Raw genomic sequence first — 27,605 nt, forward strand, 5'->3', positions numbered from 1 at the left:
TGTCATTTCATTAATTTTATTACCAACTCATAACATCCGCCTACAGGAGGTTAACATCTACCTAAGGGAGGTACAGTGGCTTACAGTGTATATTTTATAACTTGTGTATTATAAAAGTCAATTCATAGGCATAGAAGCTTACTCTCTAGCAGGGAAACTTGGGATCATAAGGAGCTTTTCTATCATTGACTTGAATTTCATAAATATTTTCATTTTTACCAACTCATAACATCTGCCTATAGGAGGTAAACATCTACCTAAGGGAGGTTATGGTATTATAATAAGGAAGGATGGACTTGAAGAAAGCTTACGAATCTTAAGGGGCTTTTGCATTCCGTGTACATGCCGTTTTAGAATAAATTTATTTATAAAGAATTATTATTGTTATTATTATTATTATTATTATTATTATTATTATTATTATTATTATTATTATTATTTAAAAAGCCTTTTAATCTCACTAGAATGAGATTAATGAGAGTTTTCTCATTTTGTTATTTACACTCATAACATGGAATATAATATATTATTATCAATATTATTTTTTGGCAACACACTGACCTATGCTGGGCCATTTATCTTCATCTAATGAAACAATTTTACGGCCATAAAGATTTGCTGTGAGAGGTGTTATGGGTTTAAATAGAAAAAATGCAGGTGCATTAAAATAGCATAATAGCTGTTATGATGATTAAAGGCACTTGTTTTCTTGTTGTTGTTGTCGTTTTTTCTTGGTTGACCCCATCAACCTGTAATTTCCACATTAAATTTTGCTAGAAGTGACTGTTTATGACTGTTGAAATGATAGATCATTTTTAAAAATATAACCCTCAATATGTCAGAATTTATTTTAATTTAATTTGTGATCACTTACAAGAGGTTTGACTGTTTGTTGTTGAACTGTTATTGTCAAGCTTGACCTCTCGTCATGTGGCAAAATTATGTAAAATTTGATATTCAAGTTTGTAGGGTTAATTGACGGAGGATCTCCCATATAATGATGGATTGGATGCAAATGGTCATAATTTTGTTCCTCTCTGGCAGGAAATTGTGTAGATTGGTATATATGTACCACTTAGAGTACAAAGATACAAAATGATCAACATTCTTAAGTAATGTTTAATTGGAAGAAAGATTCTTAGTCCTTACTAGAACTTAAGGACGGTGCCTACTATTGTTACTGCGCATACGTTCTGTGCATCTGGAGATACTCGGGTTTCCTATGGGTGGTGCCTACTATTACAGGGATATTTTTGCGCACTTTAAAACTATGCGGAGAAAGCAGAACTAAGCAAGTGATTTTGGTTTCCAAAAAGAAAATTGGGGGGAAATCATGCATTTTTCAGAGATAATAAAGCTTCAATTTGGAAAAAAGCGCCCTACATTGCTTTGTATTTTGCTGCTTTTTAGAATAATTGTTGCTTGGTTATCTCTAAAAAATGCGTGGTTACCCCCAATTTCCTTAAATTTGGCTCTCAATACCCGCTACCAAGATCTGCTTTTCCCGCATAGTGATAAACCGTGCAAAAATACTTTGCTATTAGTAGGCACCGTCCTTAAGCTGTTGTGAAAAGAAATCCCAAAAATATAACTGAGGGTCTTTCTTCTACTTAATCTTTCACCTGATATTGAAATGTATCTTTCAAATATCCATATTCAATTACAGTTATGGTTGCTAACCTTTATGGCTATTGAGTCAAAAAGATATGACATAAAGAGCTATTATTTTGTAAGTCAACAAATCAGTACCTCAAGTAAAGGTCAAAATGAAATTGAGCCATGCCATGAACCTTTGAGTGTGCTTTTCAAAAGATCCAAATGACCACCCCTAAATGTTTTCATTTTCATGTTTTAAGCTCATGACGTGTCATTTGTTATCAAGTAAGCTCTATGCTTCTAAATACGGGTGGAACATTGTCATGAGTTGGAGAACAAGTCAAATTTGAACAAAAAATAAATGCCTTGTCCCCCCCCCCCCCCTCCCACATGGCATTTGACCATGTACCATGCCTGGGAAGAAGGGAATTGAATTTGGCTGGGGTAGAGAAATTGAACTGAATTTACACTGTACCTTTGGCATTGGAGAATTTGGACTTTGCTCTTTTTTTTTCTTCTGTTTGAATACAATAATTATTGAACAACTGAGACAATATAATATATAATGCTCTTTATTCATAATGATAGTACAAGAGAGTGCATGGTAATAAGTAATACCTGTAAATTAATATTGAGATGCCGAAGCCGGGGGCTTATATGGCACAATTCGTACAGGAGATTGGTCAAAATGGTGCAATTACTTTACAGTTTACAAATAAATAAATAAATAAATAAATAGATAAATATTAATGTTAATAATAGTGGTGATAATAATAATAATAATAATAATAATAATAATAACTTAAATGAAAAAAAAATTAAATAAATAACAAATAAAATATTAAATTAAGCGAAGCCGTGTATACGAGAGTTCAAAGGGACATGAATTCACAATTTGATTGGAAGTAATCTCTAAGTTTTTGTCTACAATTCGAGATAGTAAGCGAATTACCTAAATCAAGAGGGTTGTCATTCCAAATTTGAGGGCCTTGTGCATGAAGTGCAAAAGCCCCTTAAAATTCATAAGTTTTCTTCAAGTCAATTCTTCCCTATTATAATACATACTTGCATGGTGCTATAAACATCATGACCTCCCTCAGGTAGATGTTTACATGTACTTCCTGTATACGTAGGTGGAATTGTTATCACTTGGTAAAAATAAAATGAAATTCAAGTCAATGATAAAAAAGCTCCTTATGATCCCAAGTTTCCCTGCTGAAGAGTAAGCTTCTATGCGTATGAATTGAGTACAGAATATCTTTTGTGGAATTAATGAGTCATAGATGTCTTTGAAGTAGCTGTTTCTTCAGCGGTCTGTGCAGTTTAAGTATTGCATTCTGAAAAGAAATAAAATAAAACCAATATTGTTAATGTACTGTAGTAAGCAATGAGAGAGTAATGTACAATCGTCTTTTAAGGTTTCTTAATAATCATAACATTCTCTCTGACAATCAGTATGGTTTTCGCAAGCATCACTCCACCGCTAGCGCTTATGCTCTTACTTGTTTATACATGACAAAATCTCTTCCGCCATTGACAATAAGGAATGCACAGTTGGTATTTTTATAGACTTGTCCAAGGCCTTTGACACCGTTGATCATAACATTTTGATTTCAAAATTAGAGCATTATGGTGCTCGTGGCACTTCACTGAGAGGGTTCGAAAGCTATCTAGCTAAGCAATAGACAACAATATGTGGAATTTAATGGTGTCAGTACGGAGTCTTGCGAAATTAAGTGCAGGGTGCCCCAGGGTTCTATACTAGGTCCCCTACTATTTCTACTCTATATAAATGATCTGTGTAACGTGTCAAAGGTCGTGGATTTTATTCTTTTTGCAGATGATACAAACATATTTTTCTGCCACAAAGATTTTAACTTGCTTCCTGGAATCTTGAATTCTAAAATGCTTAAATTAACTCAATGGTGTCGAGCAAACAAGCTGTCCATTAACTTTAAAAATCAAATTTTATGGTTTTTAGACCACCCCAAAGGAGGAAAACACTTGATATATCTATTCAAATTGACAACAATGCAATTGAACATGTGAAAGAGACAGTATTTTTAGGTGTTATCCTCGATGAGCATTTGTCATGGAAGCCTCACATTCTTAGTGTTTCTAGAAAAATATCAAAATCAATAGGTATTATTTATAAGTCTAGTTTTTGCCTTCCCAAAACCTCCTTACGCTCCTTGTACTATAGTCTAGTTTACCCTTACTTAATTTATTGTGTTTCTGTGTGGGGATCGACATATCAGTCTAATTTAAATCGGATTATTGTTCTGCAAAAGAAGATAATCAGAATAATATCTAAAGTTTCTTTTGATGCTCATACTGGTGTTCTTTTTAAAGAACAGGAGATTTTAAAATTCTCTGACATTTATTTATACCAAATAGGTAAATTTATGTATCTTTTTAAAAGAAGCTTACTTCCAAATTATTTTCGCAATATGTTTACTCTTGCAAGCCAGATACATTCTTATAATACAAGAAATTCCAACCTTTTCTATATACCTTATTGTCGAACTAATCTTCGAAAATTCTCAATTCGGTTTCAAGGTCCTACGCTTTTCAACTCGCTTAGTCGTGAAAGTATCAATTTGGCAAAAGACTTAGAAAATTCCTTCTTTCTAAGTTTAATTGACTCTTTGTTGAGCTACACACCTTTTTCTTTTTTTTTTTTTTCTTCTTTGAAAAAAAAATTAATTGGAATTTTCATTCAGTACCATTAACTTCTATGGTTTATCCTATAGTTCCAGGACGCCTATAGTTAATAAGCCCCAGGCTTCTATATAGGCTTCCTAGCCTTTAACACATTTCATCTTGTAAATAGTTTAGTAGGAATATTGTGTATCATCTTTAATGTATTTATGTTGTATTTTTTGGTTAATGGCAAATAAAAAATGAAGCAGTCAAACAGTCAAACCTCTTGTAAGTCAGATCACAAATCAAATTAAAATAAATTCTGACATATTAAGGGTTATATTTTTGAAAAATGATCTATCATTTCTACAGTCATAAACAGTCACTTCTAGCAAAATCTAATGTGGAAATTACAGGTTGATGGGGTCAACCAAGAAAAAAATGACAACAACAACAAGAGAACAATTTATTGCCTTTCACTGTATTCCATGTTATGAGTGTAAATAAAAAAATGAGAAAACTCTCATTTATCTCATTCTAGTGAGATTAAAAGGCTTTTCAAATAATAATAATAATAATAATAATAATAATAATAATAATAATAATAATAATAATAATAATTATTATTATTATTATTATTATTATTATTTATAAATAAATTTATTCTAAAATGGCATGTACACAAAATGCAAGAGCCCCTTAAGCTTTCTTCCATTCCATCCTTCCTTATTATAATACCATAACCTCCCTTAGGTAGATGTTTACCTCCTATAGGCGGATGTTATGAGTTGGTAAAAATAAAAATATTTATGAAATTCAAGTCAATGATAGAAAAGCTCCTTATGATCCCAAGTTTCCCTGCTAGAGAGTAAGCTTCTATGCCTATGAATTGACTTTTATAATACATAAGTTATAAAATGTACACTGTGTGCCACTGTACCTCCCTTAGGTAGATGTTAACCTCCTGTAGGTGGATGTCATGAGTTGGCAATAAATGAAATGACACTCAGGTCAATGATTAGAAAAGCTCCTGCAAGATTGTAAGTTTTAAATTATGCTTGCAAATAAGCTTTCCATGTGTACGATTGTGCCAGTATAACACATACGATACAAACGTGGTGCTATAAAACGTACCTCCCTTAGGTCGATGTTAACCTCCCGTAGGCCGATGTTAACCTCCTTTAGGTCGATGTTAACCTCCCGTAGGTCGATGTTACCTGAGCAAATCTTGACTGTTTTCATAGTTCCACGTTTCTTCCACAAATCGAACGTAAAATCCTTGAGGTCAGTGTTCAGACGCCGAGAAACGAAAGTGGAAAGAACTCTGTATTCTACCATAACGAATCCTAACAAACGTTCGAAGTCTTTATTTCCCCGCCGTCGTCCGCCATTACTACTGAAAGAGAGTGAATGCAGGTCAATTTCCGGTATAATCGGATCTCGGTTCGTGGCTGCTCCGAAGAATAACCTGATGACGTCACCTCCCTTAGGCCGATGTTATCTTTTCTCAACCAATATGGTGAGCACTTAAGTTTGAAGCTAGTTTATATGACGTGTATAAAAGCATGAAATGAACACAGATACCTTGGCTTTTATCTAAAAGCTTCAGTGAGGTGTATTGATAAGTGCAAAGTAACAGGAGGAACATGAAGTACTGAAATGGTGAATTGTGTCAAAGTGCATTCCACACATCTCGACCTAGCGCGCTCGCTTTTCACGGGCCAAACTAAATATTTTAACATAATAAATAAGAACAATTACCTATTCAAAAATCACTCTTACTATTTAAGTCCTGGTTCATACGTCGAACTTTACATGAGCCGAACCTTATCATTTGGCTCAGCGCATGTAAAGATCGACGTATGAATCAGTTAGGATCGACAGATTTGTATTTGGGTCGACCCGCCGTTGTATTCGACTGCGCCAGTCGAATAGCACGGCAAAAGTTCGACTTCGATTCAGACGTCGAACTTTTACATGAGCCGAACCAAATGCATACGTTACATATAAATTATATAAATTATATCTATCCCAGAGGTCTGCGCGTTCCATCGACTTGGCATGCGCAAAGGACTTAATTCTGAAGAAGATGGCGGAAAAAGAGGAATGTGCTTGTTCTTCTTGTTTAGAAATTAGTAAATATACTTGTCTGATATGCGAAAGATTAAAAAAAAAAGAGAATCTATTCTTGACGTGCACACGCACTTCAAACCGACGGAAACTTTCCAAAACGGGCTATATCAAAGGCGAAGGCTCAAGACTTCTCAGAACAAAATCTTCAAAACCAACATTTGACGAAAACATTACTCTATTCAAACAGAGATTAGGCAACAGAGGTTATCTCGATAACCTTATAGATAAAACTCTTTCAGAAGTCAACTTCCGCGAAAGAATGTCGGCACTACAAAACAAACAAAAAACGCGCAAAAACATTTTGCCGTTTGTTACGGAATATCGCCCTTCTGTGCCTAACCTAAAACCATGCATTCAGATGAGTAAATGGCACTTGATAGAAAATCAGCCTCTGCTAAGAGAGATCTACAAAGACCCTTCCTTACTTTCGTACAGAAAAGGGAGATCTTTGAAAGACGTACTCGTAAGAGCAAATTAGCTTTGAAGGTCATATTCTTCCTATCTCGACCAATAGGAGCCGTGTTTGGCGTGTCTTCATTATTTTACCAAACAAGCTCTTCCATGTCAGAATTCATTTTTCCCGCCATTTGAATCTTGTTGAGTAAAAACAACAGCCGCTGACCACGAAAATCTACTTTCTCACTTTAGCTTTAATTAAGTTCGACTTCAGTTAGGTTCGACGTCTGAATCAACTGCTGAACTTAATTATTTGGGTCGACCTCAATAGGTATTAGGTTCGGCTCATGTAAAGTTCGACGTATCAACCGGGCCTAAGGAATAGCAAACATTGTATTCTTTACGTGGGCAACTTTAAATGAAAGAATGTTCAGGTGGAGATAAAATATAGTTTGGAAACAAGCACAAGGGATGTAAAAACGATTGTGAAAGTGTCAACTCGAGAAAACGCTGCCTTGTCTTAAAAAGAGAGTTTTGAAAATGTAGTAATTTGCATAATTTCAATCGGGCCATCGGCCGACGTTTTGGCCGATTTCGAACTTTCCCAATTTTTGCCAAAATAAAAATTCGCTGGAACTTTTGAATATTATTTCTGAAAATAGTTCACCAAAATAGTATTTTGGGGCAAATAAAAAGAAATTCGAATTTTCGCTTCTGTCGCCGGATTCTCGAAAGTTATTGATAACCGCTCTTAAAGTCGTAATAAGAAAATAAGCAGGCACAAATGAAACTTTATGCAAAATGTCTGCACTAATTTTTCTTCAAAGAGGTAGATTATCGTAGCGGGGAATATATTCTTTTAAAGTGAAACGTTGGCCAGGTGGGGATCAGCTGCCAGATGATTGGAATGAAATTAGGTAGCCGTCATTATTAGCCAGTCTAATCTAATTATTATTCAACACACGCAAAAGATTCAAAATATGCAAATTTCCTTTTTCTGTCAAGTTATATATGGCAACGGTTTGTTTGTCAAGAAGCACAGAAAAGTTATTGTCAATGAGGTAAAATATTTAAAGAAACTTACTTGGCCAGGTGGGGATCAGCTGCCAGATGATTGGAATGAAATTAGGTAGTCGTCATTATTAGCCAGTCTAATCTAATTATTATTCAACACACGCAAAAGATTCAAAATATGCAAATTTCCTTTTTCTGTCAAGTTATATATGGCAACGGTTTGTTTGTCAAGAAGCACAGAAAAGTTATTGTCAATGAGGTAAAATATTTAAAGAAACTTACTGAGCCCTTGAAAATGTAGTTAATTAATCGAAGCATTTCAGAAATGGTAACGTCAAAACAGAAACTGGGTTTTCGAAGATATTTCAAGTCCAGTGAGGTCTAATGTAAATGTTCCTCGTTTATATTGTTCATCCCCTTTTGTTAAAGGGGAATAGCAATTTCGAAACTAAGGGACTATTTACAAAGAGAGAGGAAGATCCTAGAAGGCGAAACAACTTTTCGTTTGCTTTACATGCAGAAATTTCGGTCGGGGTATATTTTTCAATGCTCCTCTGTACTTCAAGACGAACGTCGCATTCGTCATTCACTAGTGAGACACTTTTAAGGTCCTGGCTTATGTCCTAACGCTTCCGTAGACACATCCAGTATTTGTGGTGTAACTATGTTGAATCCATGGCTAAACGAAAGCGAAACATTTTAACTACAACAAGTCTGTTCAACAGTACCTAATTAATGCGCGACGGTAATCATTCTAACACTGTTTTTGTCAAAAACGTTTTTCATAGAGCGTAACAGAAAGTTGAGCTGAAGCTAAAAAAAGTGGCAGGAGAGCTAAGTGTATAAACAAAGCAGAGAATATGTTCCCCCCATCCATTTGCTTCAAGCTTAATAAACCAAGCTTATTTACTACTAACCTATAAAGAATATAAAAAATAACCTTGAATACAGCTTTGCTATCAGTTATTTACATTGCAAAACATTTCCGCCCGCAAATAGCAGGTGCTAGTCGAGGTGGGCGGAGAAAAGGGGGACAGCAGACAGTAATACTGATTACCTAAATAAATAACATATAGAAACGTAAATACGTAATATTTGCAAAATCACTGAGGATAGAGACTGAAAAGCAAAATATTAATTGCCAGTTTTGTTTACTCAAAGAAGTCACTGTTTCACGGGAACTTATAATACTTGACTCAGGGAAACAGATGTGTTCTTAACACTTGATTTTCTAATTCGATTCATTGGACTTGAAGGGTTTGAAAGCGAATCGTGAAAATTAAGAAAACGTTTCACTCGCAAAACTTGAAGTTTCAAGTTTTTCGCCGACTCAAATTTGAATTTGCATCATCCAGCTCGCGGAGATGAAAGATGTCAACTCTGCATGGACAAAAGAAAGAATGCTAAGACTTTTCTCGTTAGGAATAAAATTGTTTTTGTTTTGCCCTAGGGACATGTAAATAATTTTCTCATGTATTTTCCCTATAAAATGTCATGTTTTTTAGTCGGATCAGATCTTGTTGTTTTTCTCTTGCTGTACGAGATGGTCTTTTTGGTAAATTCAAAGTGGAGTTAAACGGACAAATAAACACATTTCCTGTTCGTATCAGTGAAGTCTTGTGGATATAATTATTTGGTAGCAGAGCGAGGTTCTGTGGACGTTTCAATATGAATGCTGGACATGACGAGAATGCTTTGAATGACGCCGATGCAAATGAGGACCTCTTCGATACTGTCAAGAAACAGAAACGGGTCGTAAAAACGCAACTTATGAAGCTTTATACTCGCTTGATAAAGTTGATGACGAAAGAAACCATTGACAGAGATGCTATTCTAGCAGCCCTTGAAGAAACAGAAGAAAAGAAGATGGAAACGATCCAAATAGGGGAAGATTTAGTCGTTCTCTACGAGAAAAAAGGTGACAAAAGAAATGTGGAACGCTCCGAAGACGAAATCGACAAAGTGATAGAAGACACCGACAAACAAGTCGCGAACGTGAAAGATTTTCTGTCTTCTTTCTTACAGAAGACACCGTCGTTACCTTCCAGTGATTCGTCGATGAGTGAATTTAAAGGAGGAAACGTTCCAAAACTAATTGAAGCGAAAAAGAAGTTACCACCTTCGACGTACGAATTGTTGAACCCAAGAAAAAGTGATGAAATTCCTAGGGAATACAAGGATCCGCTTCAATCCGCAAAAGCGAACGAAAATTCGCAAGAAGGAGCAACCATCGGTAGGGATATGTGGAGCCAGTTAAAGCGCGTTTCTATTCTTGTGTTCAACGGCGACAAGAAAACTTACGAGGGATGGAAAACAGCTTTCATGGCATGTATTGATCAAGCACCAGCGACACCTGAATATATGCTTTTGCAACTTCGACAACATTTATCTGGTGAAGCCCTTAAGGCAGTGGAAACGTTAGGGCATTTAGGAGCGGCTTACGAAGCGGCAAAGGAAAGGCTAGAGAGAAAAATTGGCTGTCAGAGAAGAAAAATTGCCCTTCATGTAGAAGAGTTGGAGGCCATTAAGTCCGTTCGCCCTGGCAACGCAAGAGATATAGAGAGGTTTGCAGATTTGTTGGACGTCGACATGAAGAACTGGGCAAAGGGACATTATGTCAGTCTGTGCAAAAAGTTGAACGAGTCAGCGTTAGCCCACTATCATCGCTGGATGTCCGAAAATGGTCACTGGGAATCAGTGGAAACGTTAAAGGAGTTTATCGTACAAGAGGCCGAATTTCAAACAATGGCTTCGGAGACCATTCGAGGAGTTAACACAGCAAGCAAGAGTTTCGAGCAGAAGCGAAATCGGAAGGATAGCGAGAGGTCGACGTTCTTTGGTCGAGATAAGAAAACGGAAAGCCACAGAAAAACAGCATACATGTCACGACCTTGTAAAGTATGTAATGGACAGCATGGAGTTTGGCGATGCAAGAAGTTCAAAGCCATGAGTGTTCAAGAGAGATGGGATGCTGCCAAGCGTCTTTATTTGTGTTTCCATTGCCTAGGAGGGGACCATTTGGCCAAACGTGTGTCAGAACCAGGATATGTGGGATAAACAATTGCAGGGACAAGCACAACAGATTACTACATATCCACAGGAATCAACAACAAGATGGAATTGAGTCTGAAAGGAAACCGTTGGTCGTTTCCCTCCCTCAGGATTCCGCTGACCATCAGACAGAGAGATCCCACACTACATCGGTGGCAGAACATGCAGATGTACAAGTTCTAAGCATTGAGAACAGTTCCTGTGATCGTAACGAATGGTTCCTGTGATAGTAAACTCAAAGTGAATGCCTTGTTGGACGAAGCCTCTACGAAGACGTATATTAATGCAGACGTAGCTGCGGAACTTGGACTCCAAGGACGGTCACAGAAATTCACCGTTAACGTCTTGAATGGACAAACTGAGACTTTTGAGACCATGTCTGTTAAAGTTGAGCTTGAGAGTTTGGATGGTAGCGTGAAAACAGCTATAAATGCATTTACTGCCGAGCGGGTGACTGGAAACATGAAAGCAATCAACTGGGGGCGTATGCCGCAAAGTGGACTCACCTGAAGGACATACAATTTCCGGATCCAGGACCACACCCTTTTGTAGACATACTCATCGGAGTCGATTATGCTGAGTTACATTATTCGTTCAAGGACGTTGGAGGAAGATCGGGCGAGCCAGTGGCAAGGCTTACGCCTTTGGGGTGGACATGTGTCGGATCTCCTAATGGTCTTAAAGGGAGTTGCTTGCAAACGAGTTTCACACATACTTACCTTGTTCGAGAACATAGGCAAGACTCAGATGAGATCAGTGTTCTACTTTGCAGTTTCTGGGAGGTTGAAGCTTCTGGGACGCTTAAAGAGGCACAAATCCTGAATTATGACGACAAATTGGCACTAGAGAAAGTTGAAAAGTCCATCAAGTACGTGGATGGAAGATATCAAGTGGCGATTCCATGGAAAGATGACAAACCTGAACTGCCAGACAATTACAATATGGCGGTGCGTCGATTGTTTAACACTGAAAAGAGGTTGTGCAACAACCCAGAGGTTGGAGACACTTACTCCAAATGCATCAGTCAGTACCTTGAGAAAGGATACATTCGAAAGATAGATCCAGCTGAGAGCAGAACATCAAGCAAGTGGTACTTGCCTCATTTCCCTGTGGTAAGGCCTGATAGAACTACGACAAAAACTCGTATTGTATTCGATGCCTCCGCCAAGTGTGAAGGATTCTCCATGAATGACACAATTCTGCCAGGACCAAAGCTGCAGAAAAATTTGAACGATGTGTTGCTACGTTTTCGCAAACATCCTGTGGCATTAGTTTGTGACATTGCCGAGATGCACTTGAGAATTGAAGTTGCACCAAAGGACCGACCATATCTGCGCTTTCTATTACTAGAAAAAGAGAAGGAGCCGGAAGAATTTGAATTCAATCGTGTGGTGTTTGGAGTAAACTCATCGCCATTTCAAGCTCAGTTTGTGGCTCAAGCGAACGCCGAGAGGTACAAGGACGAATTGCCAATGGCCGCTGAGACTGTGCTGAAATCTACTTACATGGACGATAGTATGGACTCTGTGGCGGACGATAGCCAGGCTTTGGAACTGTACTGTCAATAGACAAGCTGTGGTCAAGAGCAGGGGTGCGATCTCGAAAGTGGTTGTCAAATTCATCTAAGCTTCTCGAAAAGATTCCAGTTGAGGATAGAGCTTCTGAACTCCATCTTGACAGTAGTGGAGTACCAATGGTGAAGACACTGGGAGTCGCCTGATTACCAGACGAAGACGTATTTACATTCAAGACAAATCCTCCAGAAGAAGGGCTGGAACTTACGAAACGACGTTTCCTAAAGAAGATTGCGAAGTTGTTTGATCCAGTTGGTTTCTTAGCACCGTTCATCATTCGTGCTAAAGTTCTATGGCAAGAGATGTGGGCTGCTGGACTCGAGTGGGACGACCTTTTTCAAGGCGATTTGGCTAGAAGAGCTCGGACATGGTTCAGTGAGTTAGAAGATTTACCGGAAATCAAAGTTCCGAGGTGTCTGCGCTTAGGACAGGACGAGGAAATGCTTTCAGAGACACTGCACACATTTGTTGATGCATCGCAGGATGCGTATGGAGCTGTCATCTTCTCAAGAGTATGTTACAAGAGTGGATTGGTATCCAGAAGACTGGTAACTGCTAAGACAAGAGTCGCGCCACTCTCCACGATAAGTATTCCCAGATTGGAACTGATGGCAGCAGTTCTCGGGTTAAGAATCTCAGATTCTGTTTCCAAAGCCTTAGACAGTGCCTTGAATCAAGTAACCTTCTGGTCTGATAGCATGAATGTACTGAGGTGGATTAGAGGTAGAAGTCGGTCGTTCAAACCGTTTGTCGCAAATCGAGTGGGAGAGATTCAGTGTCTGACTGATCCTCAGCAATGGCGATTCGTTCCAACTAAAGAAAATCCAGCTGACCTGGTTACAAGAGGCTTAAAGGTGTCGGAACTAGTTTGAATCCAAATCGATTTTCAATTTGGCAATAGTTTATCAGAGTTCAAGCATGGGTCTATCGTTTCATAAACAACTGTAGACTCCATGAAAGTGAGAGTGGCTAGCTAAAGCCAGGAGAAATTGAGGACGCAGAAACTCAAGCGATTAAAAGCGCACAACAAGAAGCTTTTCCCGACGAGTACACAGCGCTTCTTCGCCAGAGAGTTACCAAAGAACAGCAAATTGCTTGGATTAAAACCAAGACTTGCCGAAGAGGGCAGATCAGGAGTGAAGGTCGACTGAGATATGCAGAGTTCTTATCAGAAGACGCCCGATTTCCTATAATCCTGCCCCGCAAGAATCAAGTGACAAAGCTGATTGTCAAGCATTATCACGAGAAAAGGAAGCATGCAAGTGGAACTAATTAAACATTGGCGGCTTTATCAACCCAGTTTTGGATAATATCTTGTCGCGAAGAAATAAGAGAATGGGAGAAGGAGTTCAACGAGCGTCGAAGACGAAAAGCTAAAGCAGCAAAGCAAGTTATGGCCCCTCTACCACAGATAAGACTAAGATTATCACTGTGAGCATTTGTCCAGACGGCAGTAGATTTTGGAGGCCCTTTTATCACCATTCAAGGCAGAGGAACACGGAGGTAGAAACGTTACTTGTGTTTGTTAATCTGTCTCACAACGAGAGCAGTTCATCTGAGATGGCCTATGGTCTTGATACAGATTCGTTCTTAAATGCCTTTTACAGAATGGCCAATCGGAGGGGTCTTCCCCGAGAAATGTTATCTGACAATGGTGGAAATTTCGTTAAGGCAAACAAAGAGCTGTGCAAACTGGTCGAAGTGCTTGACAAAGATAGAATCAAAGCCTCCACAGCGAATCAGGGAGTTACCTGGCACTTCAATCCCCAAGCAGCACCGCATTTTGGTGGCGTACTTGAGTCAATGATCAAGGCTGCGAAATGGGCTGTGCATGCAATTTTAGGAAACGCAGACATCACTGACGAAGAATTAATGACCGCATTTACCGGAGCAGAGGCACTTTTGAATTCAAGACCTCTAACCTATCAGTCTGCAAGTCCTGACGACGATGTACAATTAACACCGAACCATTTCTTAATTGGTCAGATTGGTGGACAATTCGCCCCAGATTCAGTGGACGAAACCACCTTCAGCCCAAAGAAAAGATGGAGAAGAGTGCAAGAATTAGTGAGACACTTCTGGCACAGATGGCTGCGTGAGTGGCTTCCAAGTCTAAATGTCAGGAGAAAGTGGACTGAAGTCAAGCAAGATCTTAAAGTTGGGGACGTAATTTTAGTAATTTCACCCAACACACCACGAGGTCACTGGCCTCTCGAACGAGTGATTGAAGTTTACCCTGGCCAAGATGGGCATGTTAGAGTCGCAAAAGTTCAAGTTGGGAAGAACCAGATCACAAGGCCTATTTAGTTATGTCACTTGGAACTTACTTAAGAACGATGTTGAATCAAGAGACTTTGTTGTGGAACAATGATTGAATTATGAAAGGATTAGTGACATTCCTACTTAGAGCATTTTTTTAGAAGTTCCTCCACTTACTAGGTTAAATGTTCGTTGATATGCTACGTCATATCAAGGGGGGAGGTATGGACAAAAGAAAGAATGCCAAGACGTTTCTCATTAGGAATTAAATTGTTTTTGTTTTTCCCTAGGGACATGCAAATAATTTTCTCATGTATTTTCGCTATAAAATGTCATGTTTTTTAGTCGGATCAGATCTTGTTGTTTTTCTCGTGTTGTACGAGATGGTCTTTTTGGTAAATTCGAAGTGGAGTTTGACGGACAAATAAACACATTTCCTGTTCGTATTGAAGTCTTGTGGACAAACTCATATTGTCGAAACTTAGCATATAATTGATGGTTTTATTTTGGGAAACCAATCGACCCATCAAGAGTTATTTCAAAGAGATATTTCCCTTATTGTTCTTGACAATAAAAATTCATGGCCATAAAAATTTACTAAATTAGAATCACTCGTGGTAAAGTTGCTTACAGGAAGCAGTCAAGTTTCCCAGTTACAGCCGTTTGAATATTTCATACTAATTTCATAGTAACATTTTATCTCCAGACACACTTTGACGTTACCCCCCCCCCCCTTCCCCCATTTTCCTCCTCCCCACCCCCCCACAAAGGACCACTGCGAAGCAGAACTAACCCCATGGGGTAATTTATGTTACATTGCATATATTCTCTTTGTTTCTAGGCATTTTCGTCATCTACTTATGTGGAGGATTCTTACGTTGGGTTCGTTTTTCTGCCTCTCGACAATAACAAATGGTAATTGCATTCATATTATTTAAAAAATTCTTTTTATATCTCAATTTCTGTCGTGAACTTGAAGAACTCTGTAAATTTTTATGCAATTTAAATTCCTTTATCTGGTTTGCAAATTTTCAGAGCTGTTATTTCTACTCTACAAGCGTCTGTTGTGACATATTTACTTATTTATTTACTTATTCATTCATTTATTATCAGTTTTATATAATTTTTTTTGCCATACTGTACAATACAAATGGCGAGAAAACAAAAAAGAGACCACGAGGCTTATTAAATTTTAGGTTCCCTAAAATATGAAAAAATTGAATGTACTAATATGAATGCAAGTCATGGGTACGAAAAAAAGTGAAAAAAGCAAACAGAGAGAGTACTTTAAATAACAACTGGAAAAATAATAACTTGTAATAAAGACGTTTTTAATTTAACTTTTGATCAAAAGGGGTAAGAGATGACGCCATTGTTATCTCAGAATTAAGTAAATTGAAAAAAACTTGATCTTGCAAACAGAAAACAGATAGCAAACAGAAAATTGCCACCTTTTTCTTCTACAGTATAGTAAACGAAAGTAAATGCATGTCTGGTGTTGTGGCTGTAGTTTGGTTAATTTTTGTTCAATGAAAACTTGCTATCAAATTTTGCAACTATCAAAACGTACTATCAAAGTTTGGTTGTTCAATCAAAACTGACGCACTATCAAATTTTACAAGTAGGTTAGATTCTTAAGGTTACCGTGTACCTACAGGGATGGCCTCAGTTAAACGGACATAGCGCCTCTTAGTTACATCACAGATACCCAAAACGCTATATCAAATTAAAGCTTATAGAACTGGGCCGAGTTGTTCGAAAGCCGATTAACGCTAATCCACGATTAGAAGTGAATTGGCGCTTTCATCGCGTTCGTTTAAAAATTGTTTTAAAGGCTAATTTTGAGCTAAAGGTAAAGAAACGTTTAAGTAAAAACTGAGGGCCAAAAATCTTTTCAAAGAATCTTTGTTCATTAGCAATTAAATTCGAGGCAAATTTTGCGTTAATCCAGGATTAGCTTAATCGGGCTTTGAACAACTGGGCCCTGGGTATTCAAATATTTCATTGCTTTTCCAAGAAAATAAATTCCCAGGTTTTCCGTTCACTTGGAACTTGAAGGTCCAGCTCATCGTTCAAGAGTTCCAACTAGATGCGATTTTTATATTTTGGAAGTTTGTTTTTTTTTCTCCAGGTCAGGATCCCAAAAGCTTAAGAAACGTGTCGGGGTTTTCCTTAATTCGATTTCGTTCAAAAGTTAGAAGTTACAAAACTGAGAGAAAACCATGCGGAGTGAACGCACGGAAATGGCTTTCAAGGAGAGAATTTTTAGAAATTCCCGAAATGTTTTTGTTGGTTATATATTTTTCTAGCATCTGGCCAAATTTTACTGAAATCGGCCAAATCGTTGTTGAGTTGTAACTCTCGAAAGTGTCCCCTGCAAGCGAAAATTAAAATTTTAGAAAACAGTGCTTGAAAAAAAATTCTCGTTACACAAACAAGTACCGCCCCCTACTGCCTTTAAGGAAAATTAGCCAATCATTTTGCAAGCTATTCTTTCTTCCGGTTCTCGCAGTTTTGCACGTACTCGCGTTCCAGAGTAGTCAACTCCTTCACCATTTTGTTGGATATCTGCAGTGTTTATTGTACGCGCACGTCGATTTTGTAATCTGCAATGATTATGGGAAACACAAAATGGGGACTGAAACCGACCTCATCAAGCAAAGCTGTTGGGCCGAAGCAGAAGCGGCTGAGGCGGGTAAAATTATCAGCGCTGCGGAATTATCGGGGAACCACGGTAACCGCATGTGTTGTCTCAGTCAAAACGAAAATTCTTGCTGCTCTTCAGTCGAAAAGCCGGAGAATATATCTATTCGAGCGAAATATTGTTGAGAATATCGAAGTTTCGAAATTGCTTATCGAAAGTTCAGGTGAAAATTCGCTCTTGAATGAACGTCCCAAATTGTTAATGCTGCAAATAGGACTGAACAAGTATCCGTTTAACGCTTGAAAGAAAACGTTTAAACGGAACCGTTTAAAAGAGCTGACTCCGTTTAACGCTTTGGAAATTACCGTAACTGCACCGTATTACCGTAATACGCCACAAGCAAAAGCGGCGGCTTTCCCTTTACTAGTTATCTTATAGCGATGGGCGACGTGAGAAAAGATCAAGACATAGGAGATTATTCTTAGCGTTAGTTTACCGTAATACGCTACAAGCAAAAGCGGCGGCTTTCCCTTTACTAGTTATCTTATAGCGACGGGCGACGTGAGAAAAGATGAAAACATAGGACATGATTCTTAGCGTTATTTTTCAATTGCTTTTTTTTCGTTTTGTTTCCGCTTGCCGAGACTTGTAAGTTTTACGCGGGTCTCTGTAAAACGCAGACCGGATGGCGGCGGATGGCGGATGGCGGATGGCGGATGATAAAATGCGGATGACAAAATGCGGATAATAAAATGCGGATGGAAAAATGCGGATGACAAAAAAATTAAAATAATAAATTAATTAATGACAGATATCCCACGTTTTTCTTCATGTATCGTCGGATCCAAAAAAAGAAAGAATTTTCATCAATTTTTGCACGGAGCTTTTGTACGTGTACAGCACCTGTAGAAAGGCTTGTTAGCGTGAGTAATAGCTCGAGTGAATGAACCGCGCACCTGGGTTAACCGATGTCTGAGTTGTCGGAAAGCGACGCAGATTTGGGCCAGCCAACTTTTGTTTGGAAGAGGTGAGTTAAGTTATTGAATTGATTAAAGTCAATCAAGCTTTAACCTTTTTTAATGTCAGCCAATTTTTGTTAACCTTTTTTTGTGTGTATACTGTACATGTATAGTGAAAATGCTAGTCCAGCCCACGATGGTAGGGATTATTTATAGCTTTTGCGTTTTAATGCATGTTACAAAATTGCGATAGTAGCGTTTTATTTATAGCTTTGACCAATGTCTTACGGCTTCTGTCGAGGTATATCTCAGTTTAATTGTTTTACAGCCACTGAAGGCTTAGCTTACCCCTAGTCCCGCACGTAGACACTATATCGTAAGCAAAATAACTTACTCGATTTGCCGGTTAGGTAGCCTCCCACGCAGACGTTCTTAGGGCCCGTCACGTCATATTTCCGTTCGTGGGGAAGGAAATATTGCACGAACGTCTACGTAGGAGACTATTTGCCAGTTCGGTTACTTCTCTTAAGGTGGGGGTAAACGTGAATTTGGATGTAATTTTAAAAGGTTTAAAGAAGGGGTAAAAGAAAGAAAATTATTTTTGGAACACCAACAGACAGTTGCACCAACCCAAAAGCACACCAGGTTGGTAGGGGACTGTTTGAGTGTCCATATATCAATTTTTCACTTCAAATTCTAATTTTTAAACTACATCAAATCTTAACTATTTCTTATTCACTCTTTTGAGAAAAACTATCTCCTCCCAAATATACCTAGAAATCCCCCCAAAATTTATAAAATACCCCCAAACATTGATTTGTGTTATGAGCTAAGGGTTCTTGTATTGCTTGAAACGTGAACGAGATATTTCCGTTAAATCGATTTTAAGCGGCGTGCAAACAGCTTTTAGATGTACCCTCGCCTTAAGTCAAGCAAAGCGGTTAGAAAAATTTGTTCCGGCTATTTCCTGGTGCAACTTCATAACATATAACAAAAGTCAAGCCATAGCGTTGGTCTTTCGGCATGAATCAGTACTTAATTTTCACGTAATTTTTACAATTTTTTCTAAAAGAAATTGGGCGTAAGAAATTGTTTATTTATTTATTATTTTAATTTTTTGTCATCCGCATTTTATTATCCGCATTTTGTCATCCGCCATCCGCCATCCGCCATCCGCCATCCGCCATCCGCCGCCATCCGGTCTGCGTTCTACAGAGACCCGTTTTACGCACCCGAACACAAGTGATCTGATAACGTTCAGCCGCAAATAAAAAAAAGGAACTGAGCTCATGAAGCGCGATTCACGGACTCGCGAATTGAAACATTAACAAGCGCGTCTCCAAATATTCGCTTCGCTGGAAGATTTTAAGACCTTTGACTACTTTAAAGTGTAGCTTAAAGCTTTTTTTCTTTTTTTTATGCCTGTGTCGTACTCGAACAAAGGCAAGTTCTTCCACTAAATACAGGATATTGGAAGTGCGAGAACGTGAGGGATTCAAGACTATAGAAAGACCGTTCGCGCAAATATCGCAACGGGTGGTTACACCGGCAGCAATATGCTGTCAATCAAGGTAAAATTTAACTTCCGGTGGAAATCGCTTACGTCACAATTTCTCGGCAAATACTCACTTTTTTTTTTGAAAATTCTATTTTTGTTTGTTAAAACTTTCTGGGAAGTTTGTTTTTATTTAAAAAACATGAAAATCCAAAAATTCTATCTCTGAAGGTACACGGTAACTTTAACTGAGAACATAAATTGACCAAAATGTACCATCAACAGCAACTGATGTTTGATTCAAATACCTGTAGTTGATAAGGAAATCAAGTTAAACATATACAGAGCAGTCTATTTGTTAATCGTAGCTCGAACATGGTTTAATATGCTAGACAAGCAAACCAACCCGCCTGAAATTGTTTTAAGATGGCTGGCACCAGTTACCAGTACTTTCCATCACTTATAAATTCTCTGGCGGATCAATACCGCCACTCTTTATCAGTTGGCGTCACAACAAATGGTATCAATAAAATACCTGATCATTGGTGAATAAGTTATGGTCATTTTCTCGACATAATAGGTTGACATTCCGCCAGTGTGTACAACACACCACTTTCCTTTTGTTCAAAGAGTGGAGAACTCTATCCAGCGGATAAAATGCGCTCCAGCCAATACATTTTATTCGCTGCTGGATAGCGGCTTATCCCCTGGATAACGTTATTTGCTCTTTGAAAAACTTGAGCCAGGCTTCTATCTTTTTCTTTATAATTGTCATATAGTTATGTTTCATAAATTTGTTTTACAGGTCAACACAACTCAAAAGATCGTCCTCCAGAGATCATAAAGTTTTTGTGTCACGACTTAATTAACCCAGAACAGGTCAAGTTTAAGAAGAAAAATGCTCTTGTTCTTCCATGTGGCGCCATAGGAAACAACTTAAAATGGAGATGGAAACACAATAACAAACTTATCCCCGATAATGAGCTGAACTCGAAGTATGGCAAAAGAAGGCTAACCAACAATGGTACCTTAATTGGGAGTAACCTTGACTCCTCACACAGTGGCACATACCAGTGCTTTGTCGAGGATACAGTTAGCAAGGCACAAACGTTCAGCAGGAAAATACGGGTAAACGTAACAGGTAAAACAGGATTTGTAAGTGTGAGCATTAGTTGTTGAAAACAGGGAATATCGCAAAACCATCCACGCCCACCCTCCCCCCTCCCTTCAAACTTTTAACGAATTCCATTCACAAGGTGGCCCCTGGCTCCCTGTAATGCCCCAGTTACCCCCAACTCTTCTTTCCTTTTTTTATTTTAGTTAACTTGGGCTTGCCCGTTCCAGTCCATTTTTCCCAGAGGACGCCAAGTTATTTTCACAACCCTTTAAATATTTGCGGAAAGAAATAGCCCATTTTTACAGTTGTTTTTTTTTACGGACCTGGCCTTTGAGGCAGGAGTGGACTCCCAGTTTTCGTACTGTACACTAAGCCATACTTTAGTTATATTGCGATTGTACTGCAAGTAAAGCGCGTTTTACCCTTTTTACGCGGTGAGGGTAAAAGGTGGAAAGAGTTTGCGGAATGGCATGTGGCATGGCGTGCGGAATGACATAATTATGCGAAATACAAGATATGCGGAATGACTTAAAGAAATAAATTAACTGAAGAGCGCGTCTTGTTTTCGCGCCAATTTTATAAGAGCAGCAGTTTTCTCGATCTTGCGGACTATTAAACAACCAAACAACAGATCGAGAATTAGAAAATAAAGGCCTGGGATAGAACATGTCTGATCGCTGGTTAGGAAGTGAGAGTGAAGAAATCGATGAAGTTTCGCATTCTAGGAACTAAGAATAAATCAAATTTCTAGTTGACAAAAAGAACGTGGCCTGGAGATATAACATCAGTCCAAGGCCAAAACTATTATGTGAGAAATTTTAAATTTTATAATCTCGGTCATTTTATCAGACTCTTTGACGGTTACATAAGGTAACGAATAAACAATTTGTACAATTCATGGGAAAAATAATATTTTACTTTTTCTCACCTTACATTTTCGTCGAGCTACGAGTACGCAAGACACTGTTGAGCTGCTGAGCTAGCTAGCTAGCTATACAACGCGGCGATTCATGTAGTTCAGTTACGCGTTATCGAACTAACCATATCCGTCTTTAATTAAGGTCTATTAGTGCCAGACGTCCCAACCTAACTTCAGATTTAAAAGCGAAAAAGCCCTAAGGCAAAAAGCAGATGACAAGTATGGTGTGAAACTATTCTTATCACAAATGCATTTTGGTCAAATTGTTCTTCAAACCCTTCCGATCTCAATATTAATCAGCACCAATTTTCCCGCTCATGTTGAAATGAATCATCGAGCATACAGGGTATGAGAATTGATCTTTTACCAAGGGTTTAAAAAAAGAACAATGTTTATTATTTGCCCTCGGTAAAGGATCAATCTTTGTTCTGATAAGACTTCACGCTACCACGTTAATATTTTTGTCAACCGAAGTCGCATGGAGAAAAATGAACATGAAATTTAATTTACTACGGATTTACTTATAGTTCCTTGAATGCTAAAAATATAAACAGTTTTCATCGCTTTCTTTACCCTCACTTCTTCCAAATCAACGATCAGACGATCTAATCCTCGAATTGCTGTATATATTCAGCAAGAGTCTGCAGCATCAAAAAGCTGCTGCTCTTATAAAATTGGCGCGAAAACATGACGCGCTCTTCAGTTAATTTATTTCCCGCGTAAATCGTATTTCGCATAATTATGCCATTCCACACGCCATGCCACATGCCATTCCGCAAACTCATTCCGTCTTTTACCCTCACCGCTTTTTACGGCTATTTTGTTTAGTGGTTATTTTGAACCCCAAAGAGAGTTACTATGTATTTAATACACACCTCACTATGTTTCATATGGAAGTCATGTTGTTCTTATGCCAAACCAGTTTTCATTTAATGATTGCATGGCACCTTATTAAGTCATCTTTGTATCCTGTAGTTTGCCTGTATTTCGTCTTGATCTGCGGCCCTTTGGTCGCTTTATAGACTTTTTAATCAAAAAAAATATATAGACTAAACATATCGCTGAGCACGTGAACATAAGTCGATCTGAAAACGGCTGCTGAATATATATCAGAGGCAGGAAACTCCGTGTAGTGATTTTGTAGTTGACGATTCGAATTCGCACGTTATTAACCAAATACCTGTTTTTTTTTTCTCAACAGTTGTTGGAGAATTTAATGATAAAACTTCTGAACAACAGACGGTTAAACTTGGTGATACCTTAATCTTCGACTGCCCTGCTCATCAACCAAGCTACGGCGTCAGCTACTCTTGGCAAGGTAATGACTACCGCACCCCATTCCAAAGGAATAAAAGACGAGCGATATCGCAAACTGGAAAGCTTTTCATCATGAATGTTACCGAGGCAGACGTTGAAGAGATAAAGGGTGAAGGTGGAATCAAATGTAAGATGTCTGCCGCAAACCATTTTGAGACATCGGGACGCTTGACATTGAAACTTGAAGGTAAAAAAAGGTTATTTTATGTAATTGATCAAACACAACGAAGAGTGTTTCGTCCGACTTCCAAACCTGAGAAGAGGGTTGAGGCGCAGCAAGAATATATGGCCTCAAGCCTAGGAAATGATAACTCGCTAAAATGGCCTCAAATCGGCACAAAATAGCAAACAGACAATAGGTAATACCCCTTAGAAGCAAGATATGTCATTTTCATTGAGAACTTTCCAGTATTTGTACCTCCTAAACCCGATCGTAAATATTCCCATACAAACTCCTGATCTTATATCGCCGTGACCGCTATTACGCAAGATGATCATCGCTCACAGCTTAACCTTAGGCCACCTGTGGTATGGATATTGCTGGATGACAAGACCTACCACACAGTGTGAAGGTTTTAAAAGTCCATTTCTACACCATGTTGTCCTTTGCCTTACCATTTTATCGCTGAACTTTCTTAGTCAAGTAAATGATTTTGTGAACGCTTTGGTACGTAAACTGTACAACAAGTTATCAAATGTCATGTTATCTGTATAAAGCGGTAACTTAGCCATTCCCCGAGGGTAAGGGCTTAAAGGGGAAGTACCACGAAAATTTGCCGTCATTTCAAAACCCCAAAATGTTTGTCTGTCAGCACAAACAAAAAAATGATTGTCAAGCTTGCTATAAATTATCACCCCAGTGCAACAAATTAAAACTGTCGATTAGTGTCTCTGGCCAGAGATATAGTAGGCCGGTCTGGATTGACATCTACAAAGATTCTCCTATATTTACATGGATGTCCGCCACACTAGTTCACTTGTAACTCTGTTTTTTTTCCCAAAGATTAATAAGACTTATTGTTAAACTTTTAGCTTACGACATATATACATCAATGTTTCAGGAGAGGATTTAGCAGAAGACAGTCCTCCAACATGGGCTATTACTCCGGCTAATGTGGAAGTAGCCGTTGAGGGAAGGCAAAAAGAATTTTATTGTCTTGCTCTTGGAAGGTGAGTGCCTTCTCTTGAAAGGTGAGTGCCTTTTATCCCTTGATAATATGCATGAAAAAATGTCTCGATTCTGATTAGCTAAGAGAGATGCAGTTTTCAGGAAACACGACTCAGAAAAAAGGGGTTGACAGAGCTGCGCGACTCCCACTGTGTGTCCGTTGTGTTGATAAAAGCCTTTTCAGTTTTACTTTTACAAGTATGTCTTTCAGCGATTTTCCTTTTGTATAAGAGATTCTTCCCTAGATCAAAATGTAATGCGACCGCTCTGCTTCATGGTTTTTTGTCTTGATCATGAGGGGGAATTCTCCAGACATAATTATGCTTGATCGTACTTTAAACTTTCTAATCACTGAAAGCTTTTAAAACAGCATTCCTTGATTAAAAACGCACAATTCTTTCGGTTGTAATCGGTAAGGAACCGAGAAAACGCTTGAAAAGCTAACTCTTTCAAGCTCGAGCATACCTGCGACGTGCACATATCGCTCCAACAAAAACGCGAACACAGTTGGCTCTCTCTGCAGAGTTGGTTCCTGTAAAAAGGAACTAAACTTTGGCTTCGGATAAGACATGTAAAAACTAATCACGCAAAAAGTGCCTTGTTTCCCTGTCTCGAAACTCGATGGGCTTGACTCGATACTCGATGTACTTGACTCGAGCCTCAATACTCGAAGCTTTCGAGTTTCGAGGGACTGTCAACTTACGTTTGTACGGTACTGTCATCATCTGCCACATGCTCTACCAGAAGACTTAGATGAGGAACATTTAACTTCTCAAAGCAATTTTAAGTTTTTAACATTAATTTATTTTTCTTTTGCCCTTTTTTGCCATTATTTTCTTATATACAGTCCAAATTAATGAGAAAGTTCTTATGAGCTGTATACTAGTATACAGCAAAGCCTTTTTTTTACACAGAGATTCACCAGAAATAACTTGGAAGCTGAATAATGTGAAACTTAAGCATGAGAATGACTCAATGGAGATCCCAGAGGCATTCCAAGGAAGGCGGCTGATTATTGTCAAAGTGCAAAGAGATTTACATGAAGGCACATATACTTGTGAGGCCGAGAATTCTCAAGGAAGTGCTCAACCAAAAACTACAAGGCTGGTGGTGGAAGGTATGTGTAATATGAATTTAGCTGCAGTGCCGGTAAGAAATAAGTGAGGTCCAGTCTGTACCCCTCAAAGAAAAGTTGTCATCTTCCTAGTGAGATGTGACTCTCGATTCTGGAGACGAGTGTTGGGTAGAGAGACAAGACACTTGTGCCAAGAGGTGTGATTAGCTTCTAGAGAGTTGCAAGATTCCTCTCGCGAGAGCCTGGAAACTGTTAGTGTTGAGGCTTGACTTCCTTGCGAGACACTCACAAGAATATTGATTTGTTATCCTCAATGTTGTTGATACAGCAAGATGCCATTGCCACCAACCAAAAACTGATAGTACTAAAGGCTTGACTTTCTTGCAACACTTTTGCAAGAATATAAATTTGTTAGCCTCAATGTTGTTGATACAGTAAGACACCCTTGTCACGCAGCAAGAATATTAACTAGACTTCTTTTATCTTGTTATTATGAGCACCCTTGTCACGCAACACATCCTTGTCACGCAGCAAGAATAATAACTTACTTTCTTTTGTCTTGTTTTTATGGGCTTTAAGTTAAGGACAGTGCCTACTAATAAGGTAGTATTTTTGTTCGGTCTTTGACTATGCAGGGAAAGTAGATCTCAGCAAAGGCAATTGAAATCCAAAAAGAAAATTTGGGGTAACCATGCATTTCTTAGTAAGCAACAACAAGATGCCTATACTGGCATAAACGCGAGATGCTGCGGCTGATTCATTTATTCCAACTGTATGCTTCGCCGATTGATAAAACTATTCTTGCTAATGGAATAGTTTGAGTCACGACGATCGCGTTACGTTGTTTCCCTCCCTCAGGATTTCACCGGATTTTGCTGAAATTCCATTACAATAACGTAAGCTTCTCAATGACCCCTTTTCAGTCTCGCATCGTAGTCTAAGACTGTCAAACAAAGCACGATTCCTTCGCCAGGAACTCTTCAATTTCCACCGTTTTAAATGTCGAGTGCTTCTTAGAGGTTATTCTTTCGATTTACCGTTTCAAAAATGGTGACATTTCCGTTTGAGAACGGCACGCTTGAGTCCACAACATGTTAACCATATGGCGCCACAATTTAATTCGGTTTAATGAATAAATCAAATGATGCTTTGACGTCACACAGGTAGGGGTGAGGTAGGGGTGAGTGGGTCCCCTCCCTCGCGATATAAGCGACAAGAATGGATTTTGATTGGCCTGCTTTTGTTGAAGACAATCAGAGCAATACATCCCGAGTAGGGGAGGGGAGAGTTTAATGAATAAATTAATGTGCAGATTTGTGGCTACCATGAAAAAAAAGATACGGAGCCCGTTTTTAGACACGGTATGCCCCCAGGGCATCCCGCGTAATAATTCAAGAAAGCTGGAAAATACAAAGCAATAATTATATGGCCTTTTTTTTTTTCCAAATTGAAACGTGATTATCTCTGAAGAATGCATTGTTACCCCCAATTTTCTTTTTGGATACCAAGAGCACTTGCCAAGTTCTGCTTTCTCTGCATAGTTTTAAACCATGCAAAAATACCCCTGTATTAGTAGGCGCCACCCATGGGAAACCCGAGTACAGTACCGTGCAAATGTAAGTTGACAGTCCCTCGAAAATCGAAAGCTTTAAGTATCGAGGCTCGAGTCGAGTGCATTGAGTATCGAGTCGAGTGCATCGAGTTTTGAGGCAGGGAAACAAAGAACTTTTCGCGTATTCGAGGCAACAATTTGGTACAAGAACCAACTCTGCAAGACAGCCAACTATGTTTGCGTTTTTGTTGACGCGAGCGATGTACGCACGTGAATGCTCGAGCTGGAAAAAGTTAGCTCTACAAGCGTTTTCTCTGTTCTTTGCCGATTACAACCGAAAGTATTGTGCGTTTTTAATCAAGGAAATGCTGTTTTCGAAGTTTTGATTCGAAAGATTAAAGGACAATCAAGCATAATTATGTGCAGCGCACTACTTAGCGAGGCTAAAAGCGATCGCGCGTGTTTCCATTCTCAGCTTGTGAAACAGCGGCCCAAAAATTCGCCATCTTTTAGTTTCACTTCCTTCACTGTTAAAACCGGGTTTAGTAAACAAGAAATTCAGTCATCTGTCAGAGGAGTACAAGGTTACACTAGTTACAATCAACAGTTGATCGAAAATGAAGAAAACGTGACATTGCCTTTTGAGATGATCTCGATAATATTTATGCAAATTTGTAACGCTACGCCAAAGAT

The 27,605-nt window shown here is 38.6% G+C and overlaps 1 protein-coding gene and 2 long non-coding RNA genes across 4 annotated transcripts in view; 1 reads left to right on the forward strand and 2 right to left on the reverse strand.

Moving 5' to 3' along the window:
- Nucleotides 1-27,605, reverse strand: part of LOC146463203 (uncharacterized) — a 72,963-nt gene that overhangs the window by 13,630 nt on the left and 31,728 nt on the right. The gene's annotated exons all lie outside the window — the stretch shown is intronic.
- On the reverse strand, nt 1,710-5,660 carry LOC146463204 (uncharacterized). 2 transcript variants are annotated; one of them, XR_014856948.1, is made up of 2 exons: nt 5,416-5,660; nt 1,710-2,933 (listed from the first exon to the last, which is right to left on the reverse strand). It is a non-coding gene; the product is annotated as an uncharacterized LOC146463204 (long non-coding RNA). The 2 variants fall into 2 exon arrangements; XR_014856947.1 differs by having other exon boundaries at nt 5,374-5,654.
- LOC146463205 (fibronectin type III domain-containing protein-like) overlaps nt 15,512-27,605 on the forward strand; it is a 41,592-nt gene continuing 29,498 nt past the window's right edge. The window contains exons 1-5 of the mRNA XM_085084808.1: nt 15,512-15,581; nt 20,570-20,905; nt 23,002-23,304; nt 24,179-24,287; nt 25,200-25,402. Coding sequence (XP_084940934.1) covers nt 15,527-15,581; nt 20,570-20,905; nt 23,002-23,304; nt 24,179-24,287; nt 25,200-25,402 — 1,006 coding nt within the window. The 5' untranslated portion in view covers nt 15,512-15,526. The remainder of the gene's footprint in view (nt 15,582-20,569; nt 20,906-23,001; nt 23,305-24,178; nt 24,288-25,199; nt 25,403-27,605) is intronic.

This window comes from Pavona decussata, unplaced genomic scaffold (assembly GCF_977016875.1).
Source record: "Pavona decussata unplaced genomic scaffold, jaPavDecu1.1 SCAFFOLD_180, whole genome shotgun sequence".
NCBI classification, from domain to species: domain Eukaryota; kingdom Metazoa; phylum Cnidaria; class Anthozoa; order Scleractinia; family Agariciidae; genus Pavona; species Pavona decussata.